This window comes from Aquila chrysaetos, chromosome W (genome assembly GCF_900496995.4).
Source record: "Aquila chrysaetos chrysaetos chromosome W, bAquChr1.4, whole genome shotgun sequence".
Taxonomy (NCBI): Eukaryota; Metazoa; Chordata; class Aves; order Accipitriformes; family Accipitridae; genus Aquila; species Aquila chrysaetos.
In genome coordinates this window covers 11,557,520-11,577,039 of record NC_054457.1, presented here as the reverse complement: position 1 = coordinate 11,577,039, position 19,520 = coordinate 11,557,520, and the positions used below count along the sequence as shown (strand labels likewise).

At 42.3% G+C, this 19,520-nt stretch overlaps 1 protein-coding gene across 7 annotated transcripts in view; it reads right to left on the bottom strand.

Annotated features, from left to right (window-relative positions):
- The window catches only part of LOC121232836 (zinc finger protein 462-like), a 127,249-nt gene that overhangs the window by 12,364 nt on the left and 95,365 nt on the right, over positions 1-19,520 (bottom strand). For all 7 annotated transcript variants that reach the window (XM_041121281.1, XM_041121282.1, XM_041121283.1 and 4 more), the window contains 4 exons: positions 17,403-17,664; positions 14,050-14,186; positions 4,902-5,125; positions 1,064-1,190 (listed from right to left, as the gene is read on the bottom strand). In XM_041121281.1, coding sequence (XP_040977215.1) covers positions 1,064-1,190; positions 4,902-5,125; positions 14,050-14,186; positions 17,403-17,664 — 750 coding nt within the window. The remainder of the gene's footprint in view (positions 1-1,063; positions 1,191-4,901; positions 5,126-14,049; positions 14,187-17,402; positions 17,665-19,520) is intronic.

Sequence of the window (19,520 nt, the reverse complement as noted above, 5' to 3'; positions counted from 1 at the left end):
GCCCACTAAAATACTCCACTTATGTATTTTTCTAAGCCCTCATAGATGTCATCTGCACAGTCACAGATGTTGCCAGTATTTTCTCATAACATTTTTTTTGGAGCATGATTTGGTTTTCTTAAACAGAAATCTTGTTATAAGCATTAGAAACACAAAATTCCTCCAGGAAGTGTCTTGACAAAAGCTCCATTTTGCCCATACTGACAAGCTTCCACGACTTAAGGAATCTGATGTTGAGTCAACGGCTGATCTTGCTTGATGGAAATGTCAGGGTTCATGTGGCGGTGTGCTCCCCCCCCACCCCCAACCTGACCTGTATTTCCCGTAACCCTGCTCAAGTGATGATAACCACCAGTGGTGGTCCTAATGGATGCGTCTGGTCATGTGGATTCAGGGGAGACAGATAACAACACAGTAGCCAAGGGCTAATTTGAACAATGCGCCCACCTAACCACAGTGCTGGTCAATGTCCAACTCAAGCCAAATGCGGAAGAAACTAACATCTGTAGTCGGTATGTAAATATGACTATGAGTCAATTATCTTACTCCATAAGTAGTGGACAGCCCAAGGCCCGTTGAGCTCTGAAGGTTACTCCTCGAGGTTGAGAGATTCCTTATCACAACAGTTTCTCGGTAAGTGATTAATAGCATGACAAACTTTGAAATCCTAACTAAGTGATATAAAGGATTGATTGTGCATATATAATGCTTTAGGCATAAACCATTGACCAAGTCTGGGACTAAGTCTGGATCCAGTCACACCTTAAACTCCTCTCTGAGAAGGAGTTTAGAACTCAAGGGGGTCCTTTCTGAACCTCATGACTCAATGGGAGGGTCTCCCTGACAGTTTTGTCTGACCCTGTCCTCTATGCAGTAAATTATCAAGTGAACTTTGCCATCAAATCTTGTTAAACCACTGTTGCATTTAATATCAAACTTTGTTAAATTGCTGTTTTATATCAGTAAACATATTGCTACTTCTCTCTTATGAGTGAAGCGCATCACTCCATCCGTGACAGTCCATTACAGTATCCAGCATAAAAGAAAAAGCAACTATACTGACCTCTCTCTTCAGTCTTGTGGCTTAACTCTTTTTCTTCATCATCGCTGCTGGAGCCCTCTCTTTTCCCCTTCATTTGTTCCAGCTGATCCAAGTTAACCCGTCCAACCAGCTCAAAATTACGACTCACCTTAAAAGAAATGGTTTTGTCAACAATAAACACCATCATCAACTATTGAAAAAAACAACCCACCAACAAGGCTATAGGCTGAAATGGGAAATTTATCAGGCACCTAGTCAAATTAATACTCGTTTCCCTTCAAACACAATTGCATTCACTGTTAATGATTCTTCTTTCCTTTTTTATACTGAATTTCTCCATTTTGCTTCTCAAAATGATCCTATTATTTGAGAAGCTTCCCTCATTTTGAGGTATTGAAAGTAAAAAATCAAAGCAATGCTAAGCACTCTGTTGTATCCCCCCTCTCATGGGAGTGCAAAACTGATAGGGTCAAGCATCACTATTGCACACCATCACTGCAGAAAAATCCTTTGTGAATGCTTTATTCAGCTTCATGTGTGTAAAGATGGGACCTGAATGACCACTTCGACAGGCAGAGCCCATCAACTGTTCTTATGGATATTTGGGGGTGGGGGGCATGGAATGGGGGAGTAGCTGCCCTGGTGTTGGTTTTCCATGGACTGGAGTCCCTTTGAGAGTATCTGTTCCACTACGGAGCACCTCCTACTCCTCTGTTGTTTCCCCCGATTCCCTCCTCGTCTCAGTTTCCTTGTTCTCTCTGCATTCCCACCTACCGTCTCTGTCATTTACTGCCCTTTTTTAAATATGTTTTCACAGAGGCACCACCAGCTTCACTCATGGGCTCAGCTTTGGCCAGTGGTGGGTCCATTACTGAGCTGGCTGGAACCATCTCTGTCGGACACAGGGCAGCCCGTGAACCCCCTCCACAGAGGCCTCCCCTGCAGCCCCCCCCTCCCTGCTACAAAAACCTTGCCACGTCCACCCAATACAAGCATATAACTGCTGGTTTTGGCTGGGATAAACCATGACAATAACTTACGACAGTACACATTGTGAGAAGAGATCAGGAGCTGCCCTGTGCCAGACAGAGCCAATTCTAGCCAGCTCCACAATGGACCCATGGCTAGCTAAAGCTGAGCCAATCAGTGAAGCCAGTGGTGCCTCTATGATAACACATTTAAGGGTAAAACACTACATGGCAGTGTGAGGAGTGAGGAAAAAAGTGTGAGAAACAACCCTGCAGACACCAAGGCCAGAGAAGGAGGGGGAGGAGGTGCTCCAGGGACCAGAGCAGAGATTTCCCTGCAGCCTGTGGAGAGGACCACACCGGAGCAGGTAGATATTCCCTGAAGGAACTGCGGCCCATGGAGAGCCCACGCAGAAGCAGGTTCTCCTGACAGGAACTGCAACCTGTGGAGAGGATCCATGCTGGAGCAGTTTGTGAAGGACTGTGTGCCCTGTGGGAAGGACCTTATACTGGAGCTGAGGAAAAGTGTGAGGAGGAAGGAGTGGCAGAGAGGAACTGTTATGAAATGACTGCAACCCCCATTCCCGATATCCCTTCCGCCACTCGGGGTGGAGGGAGAAGGTAGAGGAGTTGGGAAAGAAGGAGTGAAGTTGAGCTTGGGAAAAATTGGCTGGGGTGGGGGGGAAGTTGTTGAAGGTTGTCTTTGTTTCTCACCATCCAACTCTATTTTAATTGTCAATAAATTAACTTAATTTTCCCCAAGTCAAGTCTGTTTTGCCCCTGACTAATTGGTAAGTGATCTCCATGTCTTTATCTTGACCCATGAACTTTTTCATCATATTTTCTCCCTGTACTAGTTTTGCCTGGGACAGAAATAATTTTCTTCATAGTAGCTAGTATGGGGCTATGTTTTGGATTTGTGCTGAAAACAGTGTTGATAACACAGGGATGTTTTAGTTATTGCTGAGCAGTGCTTACACAGAGTCAAGGCCTTTTCTGCTTTTCACACTGCCCCACCAGTGAGTAGGCTGGGGGTGCACAAGAAGTTGGGAGGGGACACAGCTAGGACAACTGACCCCAGCTGACCAAAGGGATATCCCACACTATATGAGGTCATGCTTAGCAATAAAAGCTTTGGGAAGAAGAAGGAAGGGGGGGATGTTTGGAGTGATGGCAATTCTCTTTCCAAGCAACCATTACGCATGATGGAGCCCTGCTTTCCTGGAGATGGCTGAACACCTGCCTGCTGATGGGAAGTAGTGAATGAATTCCTTATTTTGCTTTGCTTGAGTGCACAGCTTTTGCTTTACCTATTAAACTGTCTTTATCTCAACTCACAAATTTTCTCACTTTTACCCTTCTGATTCTCCCCCGCATCCCACTGTGGGGAGAGTGAGCAAGAGGCTGTGTGGGGTTTAGCTGCCCACTGGGGTTCACCCACAACACTCCCCCTGTCCTGTTTGAGGAGTGGGAGTGAGAGAGTGACTGGGTGGGCCTCTCCCTGCCAGCCCAGATCAACCCACCACACAATGGCATATCAGCAAATAGCAAGCTACCCTAAATACAGCAGTGTGTTAGTATCATGTTCCTAGAGCTGACAGCTGTGTTGAGGTGCTCTGACTTAACAAGTTACCTACTAGATTTAAGCAAAGGCAGCCACATGCATGGCACTTACTGTGACTCAGCTCATACACAGAAACTCTTTTTAAGATGCAGCAAGCCAATCATGCACCTGAGCCCAGAGAGTGGGCACAAATTAGCCAGCTAACATTTAGAAATTATTAAGGAAAGATGGGGGAAAATAAGCCTTACTACTGGCAGTAATCACTTCAGGTTTTTATTGGAGAGAAGGGAGACCCAAGTAGAGGGAAAATCTTCCCAGCCTGATGCACTCAGTCAGAGGGGTGGGGAATAGTGCTGCTTTGATCTCCTAGGACCCTTGCTGTGGTCACCGGGAGATGTGCAACAGCTTAGATACCAGTTAAAATGTAGAAAGATTCTCAAATTGCACTAAGGAGCAATAAAGGGACACAAGCATACCAAGCCAACATAAGTTCACAGTGTTAATTTTTAAAATGCAAAAAATTTTGCTGGTACTTTTGACATTCATTTTGTCAATTTTTTTTTTTGGGGGGGGGGGGGGCCCAAAATGTTGTTCAGTCAACAAAGTGTGAACAAGTTTTTAGTGAGAATCAGGCAGCTCAGCTCCTGATAGTTGGATTCAATGAGTTCCCTCCCCACAAACTGACAAAAAAAATACTCTGTAAATATGCTTCAGTTCTAGAATTTTGCTACTCTCACAGCAACACAGCTGAGAACTACAGAAACCAAAGCAGACAGAAGTCTGTGGAAAGCTTTCTAGTGACTTCTCCAAGCATGGATCAGGTCTTCACTCAGAAGGTTCCACACAAACACCAAAGCAGCCTTAACTTAAGCTGTAAGTATAACAAGCTTCTATCTTTCCCTCGTTAAATGTAAACTGGAATGTACTGACTTGTGTTATTAAAATATGTATGGCATGTCACTTTGCCCAAGTTGCCAGAGCACTTTGGAAGCTCCTGTGTCTTAGAGTGTCTGAATCACACAGCCTTAATGTTTCATAACTTAAAAAAAAAAAAATCTCACTATATATACAAATGCTTTTTCCAGATAGTTATTGTCTACATTCACTAGTCAGTGAATTCTGGTCAATCTCAACAGCTTTAGAAACCCACAATATTGAATTTCTGAAAAAATACAGAACTTGAGAGAAATTAAAGTCCAGCACAGGAGCCTTCTCCAAGTTTTGGAAAAAAAATGCGGGTTGGCTATTCAGAGTGGACATGCAAATAAACTAGATATAGCAGTTGCAAGAAGTAGATTGTTACAAATTAAATCCCTTTGGATGTTACCTTGTGCTCATCTCGAAGATGAGTGTCCAGTTCCTCTGTGTGTTTGGTCTCATAGTAGCAGAGTTGACATTTGTAAGGTTTAAGTTCATTGTGCTTCTCTATGTGTTGCTGCAAACTCTCATCACTGGAGCAGGTAAAGGTACACTTATCACAGCGGAAAACAACTCCCTGCAAGTATTTTGACAGTTTGGAACGGCAAACTTCAATGGGAACAACCCGCTCTTCTGTGGGGAGAGGGGAATGTTTATTAAGTTTTAAGAAATAAAAACCATCAGGCAATGTGTCAACAGCTTGTAACATACCACCCACACAAGAAACAGGATCTGCTATTTGTGTATGCAATCCATCTACCGAGCTAAAACTGGACCAACAAAGAAATACAAGAAAATTCCCTTTCTACACAGAGTTAATCCTACATGACTACAAATGCAGATGTCTTTGCAAATGCAACCACTCATTAGGTGAACAGGATAGGAAGGAGAGATTTGGGGCAGATAAGAGTGTTGGGGCAGATTTGTGAGACAGAGTAGCAGAGCCTAGGAATATAAAAGCAGACATAAATCAGTCAGACCAAACTCCATTCTGGTTCAATACATGACAGAAGCCAGTAAAATGTGCTAGAACTGTAATAAACAGGGAGCACGTAAGGTGATTCCCAATACATCACCGTCCCAGCTTCTGATTATCAGAGCCGGTATTCTCACCATCACATTTAATGCTACTCACTGTGGGAGTGAGAGGTTGTGTGCAGCAGTATCTTCTCCTGAAGGTGGTTGTGCAGAGATCAGCCAGGGGCAGAAACTTTCAATACACCCTTAGCTTTTTAATAGTTAAGATTAAAAATCCACACATACTTAATTTCATGCTTCCCACAATTCTGAATATGCTACAAGCACATATTGAAAATGCTCTCACTGAGTTCTTAAACTCTCTACTTCCTTCCTCTCATGCAAAACACACACTTTTAATAGGGCAGCACAATTAATTTCAGTCTTTCTATAGAGCCAGAATCCTGATGTGTGCAACATTCATCCACTGTGGTGGATGCAGGGGAAATTCCAAATTTGACCTTTCAGCAGAGGGTCACCAGAAGATCTTCACTACAGCTTTTGTTACTCAACTGTCCTTTTGAAGTAGACCACTGAAATGTAGTACTATTATTCCTTATGGACTGCAGATTAAAGGAAGAGTTTGATCTTCCTCATGAAGATCATCATTAATGCTATCTTCAAACAAACAAAAATAATCCCAGGCCTGATACTTAGAGGGTAAACATGAAGGGTAGGGGACTTGTGTGCATTGACACATCTCTTATAATTTATAGGGAGGCAAGAGCTACAGAATTCATCCATTTGTCTTTGGCCAATGCATAACCCCCACTGCTCATGAGCCTAATTTTCCACAGCCCATCTAAATATTCCACCCTCCTCAGTTTGTTCTCCCCTTTTTTTTGAACATGGAATTTTTCCTACCTCAGAACTTTCTCTTTGTGCACTTTAAAAAGTGAAAGTTTCCCCCAAAGCTATATCTGGGTGAGACCCTGAAAACTTGTGGTTCCTTGCCAGCTAAAGAAGTTACTGCAAAAAAATGCTAAATTGTGTCCATTCAGGGTCCAGTGGGAAAAGGGACAGGGGTGCACATGCTCTAAGAGATAACAGGAATTAAAGCTGTGATTTTGAATGCATAACAAGAATATTTTACAAGGTATTTACAGCTCTGTGCAATTTAATTCACTGAAATAAGGTAACATGTTTTTAAAAGTGAAAAAAATTCCAACAAAAAGTTTTTAAAAGAGAAACACTATTTAAAGGATTTAAAAATTAGATTTTTCTCTAGCACATGACACATATTTTAAAAAACACTAAAGCAGGGGATGGTATAAAAGGTTTTATCCACCACTTTGGAGTAATGCACCATCCTAATTAATAACAGTAAAACCCATCATCTCACTGACAATCACACACACACACACACCTGCCAAATCACAGGCAACACAACATAGACTGACTTCCCATCCTGATCTTGGACTTGCCTTATCACCATGGACCTGCTTGGCAATCACTGGATCTGGTTCTGACCTGTGGTTTAACTTCCTGGCTTGTTCTTGGATCTGTATCATTGCTGCAAATTTGCCTGATGATCTGGACTCTTGGTAGAACCTGGCCATCACCTCTGGATCTGTCCTGCTTGCCTTGCTCAGGTACTGTGGGGCTGGGCTCTGGCCAGCAAGGCTCCACCCCTACTGTCCATGTTATCCTCCTCTACTCCCTGGACCCTGGGGAGCAGCTGGCCCTTGCTGCTTCATGACAGTAATGACTTAAAACTTAAATGTGCATGTATTCATGTCAGTGAGCTTTATCCAAACAATTAACTTCAAAATTGCAAAGTGATTTGAATTTAAAACATCATATTTAGCAAGGTGATGCTCTAATAATCTCTGGCCACTTTAATAGCTGTCTCTCATCACCCCCCCCGCCCCATATTTGGCTACTCATTTATACACTTATTGTATCTGAGCAACTGGCAAAATTGCAACAAATGGTAAGTCCTACGCAGAAACTGTGAAACTCAGTGTGGGAGAATTTGTGGGAGAAATTGTGGGAGGACGAAGGAAACTGCACAAGGCACAACTGTTGTTGTAAGTTTGCTAACTGCACAAAGGCACAATTATTATGAGCTTGCTGAAGAATGCACAAAAAGTAGAACAAGGTTGGGCGTACGTGACTGATAACAGGAGGGCGATGTGACTGAAGACAGAGTGCAAGACAGCATGCAGGCGGAGGAAACTATTCGCATGATTAGAGGACTTTATCCAATTAGACTATTGTTTAAGCGCGTGAACGGCACATGTTAACCAATCAACAAATGGCTTATGCGTGAGTAGATACTAGAAACATATATAACCGAGTGTTGCGCAGTTAATAAACGGAGAAATCGTTTGATCCACAGTATCTGTGTTGGTCCGTTTCCTCCCCAGGGCGAGTCCCTGGCGATGTGTCGTTTTCCCTAGATTGTTGCAGCGGAGAAAGTGCGACACTTAGCTTTGGCTTCTGTACACAAATTTCATTAAAGTTCAGCAGTGCCCACAAAGGCTACCATGTATGCACTGTAAAAACATGACATGCTGTGGAACAGTTTAGCAAAATGACTAAAGGGACCTCTGCTGCCCCCCCCCCCCCCCCCATCATCTCTGAAGAAATTTAATCACTGCTTTAGACTGAAACATTTGGGCTATTTGTAATACACATCTGAGATTAAATAGAAAAGCAATTAACGTACTAAATATTTATAGTATGTAAAGTCAAAGCAGGCATATGTTTTGCTCACAACATGGAAAAAAAAAAGCGTTAACACTCTAAAGCCCTTATATATGAAAGTCTATTCCGGAGAAAGAGATGACAATTCTATGAAATGGAAGGACAAAACAATTATTTATACCAAGAAAAAAAAAATTACTAAAAAACAAATGCTTTGGGGATTATAAACAAGGAGCCCTATTATTGATCTTGGTGGGTTACGTTCAGTGCTGGAAAAATATTAAGGCACTTCATGATGGGAAAATTTGCTGGAAAGGATAATAAAAACTAATTGCACTTCCTGGACTAAATGAAAGGCCAACAGCTCTGCTGGGCATGGAGCAGGAGTTCAGTCTCCATTATGGAACTTTCAAGAGCTCACAAGATTTGCCTGTTATGAAAGCCAAGAGGAACTCAAGAGCCAAATCTCTACTTGTTGTTTGCCTGTAAAGTAGCTACTGACTTTGTAATTTTCATACTCACTCCTTGCTTCAGCCCACAAAGGATGAATTGTGCTTGACCAACTGGACTGCCTTCTATGATGAAATAACTTGCTCAGTGGAAGAGAGGAAAACTGTGGACATCATCTACCTTGATTTTTAGCATGGTCCTTGACACGGTCTCCAACAACACCCTTGTTGACAAGTGTCATGGATTAACCCCAGCCAGCAACTAAGCACCACGCAGCTGCTCACTCACTTCCCCCCCCCAGTGGGATGGGGGAGAAAATCAGGAAAAAAAGTAAAACTCGTGGGTTGAGATAAGAACAGTTTAATAGGACAGAAAGGAAGAAACTAATGATAATAATAACAATAATAAAATGACAATAATAATAAAAGAATTGGAATATACAAAACAAGCGATGCACAATGCAATTGCTCACCACTCGCCGACTGATGCCCAGTTCGTTCCTGAGCAGCGATCCCCCCCAGGCCAACTCCCCCCAGTTTATATACTAGGCATGACATCACATGGTATGGAATACCCTTTTGGCCAGTTTGGGTCAGCTGTCCTGGCTGTGTCCCCTCCCAACTTCTTGTGCCCCTCCAGCCTTCTTGCTGGAGAATGTTGATAATGCTGATGTTTTCAGCTGTTGCTAAGTAATGCTTATACTAAGTCAAGGATTTTTCAGCTTCTCCTGCCCAGCCAACAAGAAGGCTGGAGGGGCACAAGAAGTTGGGAGGGGACACAGCCAGGGCAGCTGACCCAAAGTGGCCAACGGGGTATTCCATACCATGTGATGTCACGCCTAGTATATAAACTGGGGGGAGTTGGACTGGGGGGATTGATGCTCGGGAACTAACTGGGCATCAGTCAGCGAGTGGTGAGCAATTGCACTGTGCATCACTTGTTTTGTATATTCCAATCTTTTTTTTATTGTTGTTATTATTATCATTATTAGTTCCTTCCTTTCTATTCTATTAAACTGTTCTTATCTCAACCCATGAGTTTTACCTTTTTCCTTCCGATTCTCTCCCCCATCCCACTGGGTGGGGGGGCAGCGAGTGAGCGGCTGCGTGGCGCTTAGTTGCTGGCTGGGGTTAAACCACAACACTTAGTTTAAACGCTACTTAGCAACAACTGAAAACATCAGTGTGTTCTCAACATTCTTCTTATACTGAACCCAAAACATAACACTATACCAGATACTAGAAAGAAAATTAACTCTATCCCAGCCAAAACCAGGACAACAAGCTGGCAAGATTTGGACTGGAAAGATGGACCACAAGATGGGTAGAAAACTGGCTAAACTGAGCCATTAACTACCACCTTTTGAAGTAAGAAAAGTCAGACTGGCAGCTAGTCATGAGTGGAGTTGTTGCAGTAAACTCCCCATCCCCCCAGCTGGAAACGAAACTTCTCCAGGCAGGGAGAAGAGGAAAAAAAACCTAAACCCTGGAGGCCACAGGTTGAAAGTTGAACTGGCCAATCAAGACGTGCCAGGTACACTGAGGTGACCTTCTTGGCCAATAGGGATTAAAATGACCACAGATCAGATTCAACAAGGGTATAAACAGGGTCCCGCCAGAGGACATGTTGGAATCAGTCCTCCTCAGAGCAGCGGGTCTGCAGTCCGGGACTCCCCCTTGGGTTGGGGCACCGCCCGAGGTAACTCCTCCAGGGAGAGAGCCCTCAGCTTTTAGGTGAGTGATATGTGCATTTTGAGTCATCACTTTTAAATTTCAAGGATTCTTAAGTCACCTGTGTAGTACTAATTCTCCTTACACCATTGAGCCTGTAGTTCACTACTGTTACTGGAGTTCTAACTAACTTTTACTGAAGAATAAATCTGAGCTTTAACACCTGTTGGATTTGAGTGTGCGTGCATCCATAACATCCTCAGAGGTTGATTCTAGGTCCAGTACAATTCAATATCTTTATAAATTATCTGTATGACAGTATTGAATACACCCTCACCAAACTTGCAGATGACACCAAACTGGGGGGAGAGGTAGATACACCAGAAGGAAGAGCAACCTTACAGAGACTTCGATTGGCTGGAAGACTGGGTCAACAAGAATTGATTGAGGTTTAACAAAGATAAATGTCAAGTCCTGCACCTTGAACAGAATAATCCCAAGCAGTACAGGCTGGGCTCTAACTGGCTGGGGTGGAACTCTGCTGTAAAGTACTTGGGGATCCTGTTGTGCAGCAAGCTGAATATGAGACAGCAGTGTGCCTTCATAACAATGAAGGCAAATGAATCCCTAAAAGGTAGTTATAGAGAAGATGGAGGTACTCCATTCATAAGGATGTGTGGTGACAGGACAAGAGGCAATGGGCACAAGTTGCTTCAGGGGCAATTCCATCTGATGTAAGAAAATTCTTCACCATGAAAAAAAACATTTGAATAGGTTATCCAGAGAAGAAATGGAATCTCCCTTGCTGGAAATATTCAAGACTTGGCTTGATAGGGCCCTGGATAACCTAATCTAAGGTCCTGCTTCCAAGAGATGGTTGGACCAGATGATCTCTAGAAGCCCCTTCTAATGTAGACTTTTCTATGATTCTATGAATCAAAGTTAAATCACTCTGAGGAACTGATTGAGCAGAGTAGGTGACACATGACAGAAGGCTCTCAGTGGCAAGCTGGCAACATCCTGCGGGCCATAACACTTAATAATGTTTTAGGTCAGTAAGAATCAACTTATTCACTAAGAGGCAAATAGTCTTCATTTCAACTGCATGCTGCCAAATCAGGGACTTGGGATGCCACCATTTTGAAAGCTATAATGCAAGTTAGAGATCTATAACTGTTTTCTCACTTTGCTGGAGGGATTTTTGCATAGGAGAGAAGATAATACAGAAAATGGATCAAAACCTTCAATCTTCTGACTTTATACAATGTACTGCTTCCTCTACCTAGAGAACAAATGTGCTTAGACCACAGCTTGAGACTGTCCTTGTTTTATCAATCCAAACGGCTACAAGTAAGGAAGGCTATCTGAGACTGTGCAACATCCCTCAGTCCTGTCCGCACAGCAGCACCTTCTTCCTGTGTACATTAAACCCCATCAAAATCCTCTGCTTTAGCTGCCCCAATTAGATACAACAATAGGTTTTAATCTGGATATATACACCAGAAAGAAAAATTTTAGGAAAGGACCTTAATTCCTTTAGTCTGGGTGCTGCATGCCTAAGAAAAATCCTTGCCCTTCCCTCAGGAGCCTATAAAACTCTTTAAAGGCTAAATTTTCATTTGCATTAAAGCCTTTATTCTGTTTTCCCTCCCCCAACACCCTAGTGAATGCATAATCACATCCCTTCCTACTACAGTTTTGTTTCAGCAGCACAAGGGCTCAAGGGTGCTTTGTGCAACTGAAGCTACAGCTATAAAAAAGAACAGATCCGGTGTCACATATTCAGCAGGTAACCACCCCTGCTTCCTAAGATTTGGTCAGAAACAGCTCTGTAAAGCCAGCATAACTGCTTGAACCCATGAAGTGCTACTCCACTATTGCATCTCAAAATTCTTAGCATTGTCTACTTTTGCTGCAAGTTTGCCTAACTAGGCCCAGCAAGATCTCCCTCTCTCTGTTTTCATTTGAACTGTCAGACCTTCTCCGCTTGATCTTGGGCACAACCACAAACCAGAGAACACTATCTCACAAGATGTGCCTAAGCCAGTATTTGGAGCCCGAGTTTGTGTTCCCTGCCCTGCCCCCCCCCACCACCTTCCAAACCCACCTTTTCTCCAGAGGAGTAATCCTGCAGCATGCCCTAAAGCTGGACAAAATACAATACTATGATACCTTCAAGGACAAGCTTGCACCTAAGTAAAAGCAACTCTTGAACCCTTACACTTACTAAGACAGCTTTGTTATACGCCTTTTGGGTCCTTGAACAGTCCTTAGCCTTTTTCTCAAATGCTCCTTCAAAATAGCCTTTACAGCAGAAAGAAGTTTGAATGATATACATCTACTTCACTGCTTTGGTATAGGAAGGTCCTTAAATAACCAGCATTGAAAAGTGGTTTGCTACAAGGGATTATGACACTGGTTGCAACACCAGAAGCTCCTCCAAGAAAAAGATGGCATGTGGAACGTGCTTGCTTACCAGCAATACAATACTCAAAAACTCTGCCCAACCTGCAAGCAGGCAGAATGCTATCCCAACACACAGGTTTGAATTTTGACAGCCAACAGACCTACAAGCATTAAGTGTGATAACTGTGGGCAGGTGTACTGGGTCTGGCTGGGATGGAGTTAATTTTCTTCATAGTAGGTTATATGGGGCTATGTTTTGGATTTGTGCTGAAAACAGTGTTGACAATACAGGGATGTTTTAGCTATTGCTGAGCAGTGCTTACACAGAGTCAAGGCCTTTTCTGCCTCTCAAACCACCCCACCAGCGAGTAGACTGGGGGTGCACAAGAAGTTGGGAGGGGACACAGCTGGGACAGCTGACCCCAACTGACCAAAGGGATATTCCAGACCATATGACGTCATGCTCAGCTTTGGGAAGAAGAAGGAAGGGGGGGACGTTTGGAGTGATGGTGTTTGTCTTCCCAAGTATCCATTATGCAAGATGAAGCCCTGCTTTCCTGGAGATGGCTCTAAACATCTGCCTGTCGATGGGAAGTAGTGAATGAATTCCTTATTTTGCTTTGCTTGCATGCATGGCTTTTGCTTTACCTATTAAACTGTCTTTATCTCAACCCACAAGTTTTCTCACTGTTACCCTTCTGATTCTCCCCCCCATCCCACTGGAGGGAGGGTGAGCGAGTGGCTGTGTGGGACTTAGCTGCCCACTGGGGTTCACCCACAACAGCAGGAATCTCAGCCCAGAGCACCACAAAAGATGTCTCTTCTGAGCTTGCCTGTAGTTAATAAGAATCCCTAATCCTGCTTTTAGCTGGATTAAAAGAAAAAAAAAAAAAAACGGGGGGGGGGAACATTATAATTTTTGTCTTGTTCCTAAAAACGGGTGAGGAAGATGTTAGGAAGAAAGAAATTTCAATCAAGCAGTCAAGGGATATTTTTAAGCTTCGAGAGTTAATTGATACATCCTACCACAGTATTTATGATAGCAAGCACTTTAGAAACACATACATAGGAAACAACCTTGGTCTAGGTCTGAGTTGTAAATTAGTCTAACTCTTTCTAAATACGCACTTGACGACTGTTGACCTCTCTAGAGGAAAAGCTTAAAAAGAATGTTAAATCTGTCCCACTTCTACATTGGTAAATTTTATATTTCACAGAAAAGAAGTAAGATGTACTTAGGCCTGATCTATACAACATATCTGAGCTGACATACAGAGAAAAAAACTTAATGGATCAATCTGAAAGAGTGGTGTTCTGTTCAGCATTCTCTTTGTGAGATGTAGATATATACAGGGACATCTTTACCTCTGTGCAGAACTATATGATCAATCATGTTATGTTTATATTTGGTGTGATATAGGCAAAGAGGACAACGAAGGTCTTTGGGTCCTTCCTCAGGAACTGCCGAATGTCCAGCTTCCACGTGCATAGTAAAAGCAGATCTGTGAAATGGGAAGGAGACATGGAAGCAGTCAGAAGAGGTGTGTATGGAATGCTGAAGTGTCACAGCTCTATTACAGAAGTGTTGTATAAAATGGTACAGATACCACTCAGCCTTCTCTTCATAAAGCCACATGGCATTTCAGCAGGACTACTCACATGGATATCACATGAGCATAGGTATTTGCAGGCTCATATCCCTAAGTAACTGAACACACATTTTGCACAAGATATTCTTTTGCAGTGATTGCTCTATAGTCATGTTGCTATTGTTAAGATGGCAAAAGTATTTCCAACTTTTGTGCTCATTATTTGCTTGCCTTTGACAAAGAGAGATATTTTAGCAAGTTGAGTAAAATCCTTTCAATTGTCCTTAGACTTTGAAGGGTGAAAAAAAACTTATTTCTGATGGGGAAAAAAAAAAATCCTCAACAACCTCTCTCTTTGTAGGACTAGCCCCACAACAGCTGAAATGTTCAGATTCGAGATATGAAATAGACTTGCACTTACATTAAGTTTGACACCAAGTTGATAAGTTTGAAAGCCTCAATTATGAGGACCTGACAATGCAAGACTGAGAATACTCCACAAATGAACAGTACTTTTACACAACAAATCTCATACCATTAGCTGCATACTTAAAAGATACAAGAGACATACATGCAGAGGAAATTAACTATGCACCTATCAAGCCACAAGGTCAAGTACTAAAATGAGAGGCGTTTGTAAACTTGGGGGAATTAGGTCATTTTTTTTCCTGGGATAGTGCTAAAGCTTGCAAGAGCGAAGCTGCTGGCTGCATTAAATTACAGAATTTAAAGCCCCTTTGAAAGTTCTCCAAGTCTGTTAGCTTGAATGCAAAACAACTTACTAACACAACTGGCTTTGGGCCTGATCCAATGGTCATTGAAGCCAATAGGTGAGTTTTTATCAACTTCAGTGGATGCTTTTGTGTGTTTAATTCTCTATGGTGGCTGGATGTTGTTTTTTTTAAAGAGAGCTCGTGTATACGTTGTACATTTAAAGAAGAAAGACTTAATCCCAGAAAGTTTGAGACACCACAATAAAGAACACAACTCTCTATGTAACTATGAACATATGTAATTACAGCTTGATTTAAGGCAATTTTGTTTAATCCTGGTAGGAGAAAAGGGCAATAGGAAAATGTGAAAAGATACATTGGACCTGTCAAGAGTTGGAAACGCTTAAAACAAATAATAATCTGTAGCAGCAATAGTAATAGTAATCTGGAATTAAACAGCAAGTTATGCCATGTAACCAGCAAGGAGCTGAAGCAACAAAGCCTGATCCCTTATGGATGTATAACTTGAGGCTGCTCTTGTATGAGGTCTCTCGTGTCTAATGTCCAGCATACAGCTAGACATGTACACAATACAATGGGTGAACAATTGGCTGAAGGGTCAGGCTCAAAGAATTGTAGTAAATGGGGTAACATCTGGCTGGTAGCCAGTTACTAGTGGAGTTCCCCAGGGCTCAATTTTAGGGCCAGTTCTCCTCAGTGTTTTTATCAATGACCTGGACACAGGAGTTGAGTGCACACTAAGTAAATTTGCCAATGATACTAAATTAGGAGCAACTGTTGATTCCCTCTGGGCAATCACCAAACGTATGAAATTTAAAAAGGACAAATGCCAGATTCTGCACCTGGGACGGTGTAATCTTGCATGTATGTATAGACTGGAGGACAAGAGGCTGGAGTGCAGCCCTGCAGAAAGGGATCTGGGGGTTTTGGTTGATGGTTATCTCAATGTGAGTCAACAATGTGCCCTGGCAGCCAAAAAGGCCAACTGTATCCTGGGGTGCTTTAAGCACAGTATAGCTAACTGGTCAAAAGAAGTGATTGTCCCAATATACTCAGCACTGGTGCAGCCTCACCTTGAGTACTCTGTGCAATTTTGGGGTCCACAATATAAGAATAATATAAAAATATTAGAATGTGTCCAAAGGAGGGCAACAAAGATGGTGAAAGGACTAGAGGTCATGATTTATGAGAGGCTGAGCATACTAGGTTTGTTCAGCTTAAAGAAGTGGAGACTGAGAGGTGACCTCATTGCTGTCTATAACTTCCTCATGAGGGGGAACGGAGAGGGAGGTGCTGATCTCTTCTCACTAGTGTCCAGTGATAGGATGCAAGGGAATAGCTTAAAGCTGCGTCAGGGGAAGTTCAGATTGGATATTAGGAAGAAGTTCTTCACTGAGAGGGTGATCAAACACTGGAACAAGCTCCCCAGGGAAGTGGTCATGGCCCCAAGCCCATTGGTGTTCAAGAAGTGTTTGAACAATGCTCTTAGATATATGGTTTAACTTTTAGGTTGCCCTGTGTGGAGTCAGGAGTTGGATTCGATGATCCTCATGGGTCCCTTCCAACTCAGGATATTCTATGATTCTAATAGGAAAGGTTGAGCACAATTCTTCAACAGAACCTCTCTCCTTTACCCAACCACGCTATCTATTTTTATAAATCTCCTAAGGACATAATAGCTTTGAGACCTTGAATGTCAGCTAAGGGGGCTATGACTGAGGGTTCAAAATATCAGAAGGAAACTGAGAAACAGCACAACTGCATAAACCTTTTTTTCCTTAGGGAACATAGCTAAACACACACACCCACATCCCCTGAAACTTTAAATTTTGCAATGTTTAATTGGATTTGCTGAAATGTTTCTATATGCTATCAGTCACTTTGGAGTATGCTTTATATTTCAGCCAGGTAAATTGCGGGGGGGGTGGGGGGTAGGGATTATGAGAGCTTTCTTCATAGAGGGAATAGAAATTCTATAACCTACCTAGAACATTTAACTGCCCCATGCTTCATGCTAATTGTTCGAAAAATATGCCTTATTTTTGGAGAGAAAACTCATACTTGATGGTGAGGACTAGCATCTAATTACAAATTGTGAGGGGGGGGGGAAAAAACCCACTCCTTGTACTATTTATTGTAGTGAGTACAGCCTACTGCAAGTGTTTCTCATGCTTTTCTCTTCAGCAGATGGTACAGGCTGTTGTAGGAATGAAGAAAAATAATTACATGGATGCTGCTGTGATCTGGTATGGCATTTCCTATGTTTCACTCCCTGGTCACCATCGGGCATGTGTCTCTTAGCTACAGCCAGTTCTCACAAAGATTTCAGAAGTCTTTTGAAGTGCTAAAAAAATCCCATTAGAAGTTCAGTTTATTTGTTTTGCACAATACTTACTTAAAGCCTGTATAAAAGGAACAATCTTTGCACTTGAAGAGTTTCTTCCCTCCGTGCTTGTCACGGTAATGACGTCGAATGCTCTGTATGTAACCCGAGGAGAATTCACAAAATTCACAGTTAAGGATAGCTTCTGTTTTTTCCACTCCTGCAGCGCTCCCAGAAAGTGGGATTTGGCTGATGTTATTGTTCCAGGCCAGAGCTGCAGACTGGTAGTGGTTCAACTGTTGCTGAACATCAGGAGGTTCCGAGTATGAAGAGTCTATAAAGAAAGAGAGAAAGAAGTTCTCATTCCAGGCAGGTCAATGAAATTTAAAAAGATTCCAGACCTGCTCCAGCAGGCAGCTTTCTGAAGAGATAAAAGGATTACCATTTCTTCATCTAACCTGATTTGTATTCTACAATATAAAAGGTGGTCAGTTGAGATTAGGCTTTTTAAATCTGATCTGGGGAGGGATAAATATATAAGAGTAACCTATTAAAGACAGAAAGAAAAAGGAAATGGATACAATATTTCCCTCCCCCTTATAAAACACAACAGAAGGCTGTCACACCATTTTAATGATATTTAAAAAACCCACAGACTAGATATGTTTCAGCACACAAACTGAAAACTAGAATACTTTATTAAAAAAAAGGGGAGGGGAGTCTTGGAAGTTTCCCAATACATTGATTTGAATGTGGAAGTTAGGAATTCAGCTACTTTGTCCTATGTAATTCACAACTGCCCATGAATGGTACAAATGAAAGCAGACAAAGCACAGATGAATTTCAGTGTGACATTCCTGAAAAGATAACAAAAGGCTCTTTTCTTAAGCTTTTTGAAAAGGAAAACAAAAGATGGTTAAAAAAAAAAAAGTCAGAATACAAAGTGTACCAGCCACCTTGTGTTTTGATGGGTGCTTCATTTCCAAAGTATAATTCCCTGAGGCTGCATACGTATGAATTCTCTAAAACACATACTTGTTGGAAATTAATACCATCCATTCTAACCAATTAGTAAAGAGAAACAAAAGGCAAACAGGCCTGTACAGCACTCAGTGTGTGGACTTCATCTGTCTTCAAAAGAGTAAAATGGTTGCTTTCTTTTCTCACTGCCATAGAGGTAGTTATATATGCTTTAGAAATGAAAACCAAACAAACAGCAACAACAAAAAGTACCAAACAAAAACAAAACATAGGGAGGAAAATGTCTCCAGGCTCCCCAGCTTCATCATCAGGGTACAGCAGAGACATGAAAGCTTCTGGTAAAATGATTCAAGTTTTTTTTTGTTTCTTCTGAGTCACATCAGCAGAGACTGGATCACAATATATTTATCCTCCTTGTTCTCATTACTTCTACAGCAGGTTTGCTCACAATGAGTTCTACCCGTTCAAATCTTAAGGCCTTGTGTCACTCACAGCTGCTTCCAGCCTGCCATGAGGCAAATGAAAGCAACTGTGGGAAAGAAACAAAACACGCTTCACACCAAAATTTTATTCAATAAAAGAAGTACGTGGCGCTCCTGCTCAAACATATTTAAGAAATACACAGGCAGCCAGTAGTGGCTGGAGAGGCACTTTGTGTGTGTGTGGTGGTACATACACCTCTAAAGGGAATGCAGCCTGTGGGCAACCCATGCTGGAGCAGGCACACGAGGCAGAAACTATTACACATATCACCTCAATCTTCTATACCACCAATTTCCTTATTAGAGGAATTTTGACAGACTGAGCGTAACTTGTGAACGTAAGGGAAGATGAGACTGGGAAGGGGAGAGGATAGGTGTTCATGTGTTTGTCTAATTGTCTTTTTTTCTCAATGTCCAAATCAGTGATGGGAGGTTTGTGCTAGTTGGCAATAAATTAACACACACAAGCAAAATTCCCCAACTTTAAACTGTTTTGCCCACGACAGTAATTAGCAGAGAATGTGGGCAACACCAGGAACTGTCATGGACTGGATCTGGAATAATTGGAATGATTTTGAGTCTCCAGAAGGAGCCTTGATTCTGCTATTGGGACTTTGTGGTGGTGTATTGTGGTGTGAATGGTGGGCCCGTTATGTGTTTGGGGGTGAGTGTGAACACCGAATAGTTGGGAAAAGAAGGGTCCAAAGGGACCCAAGAGAATGGTACT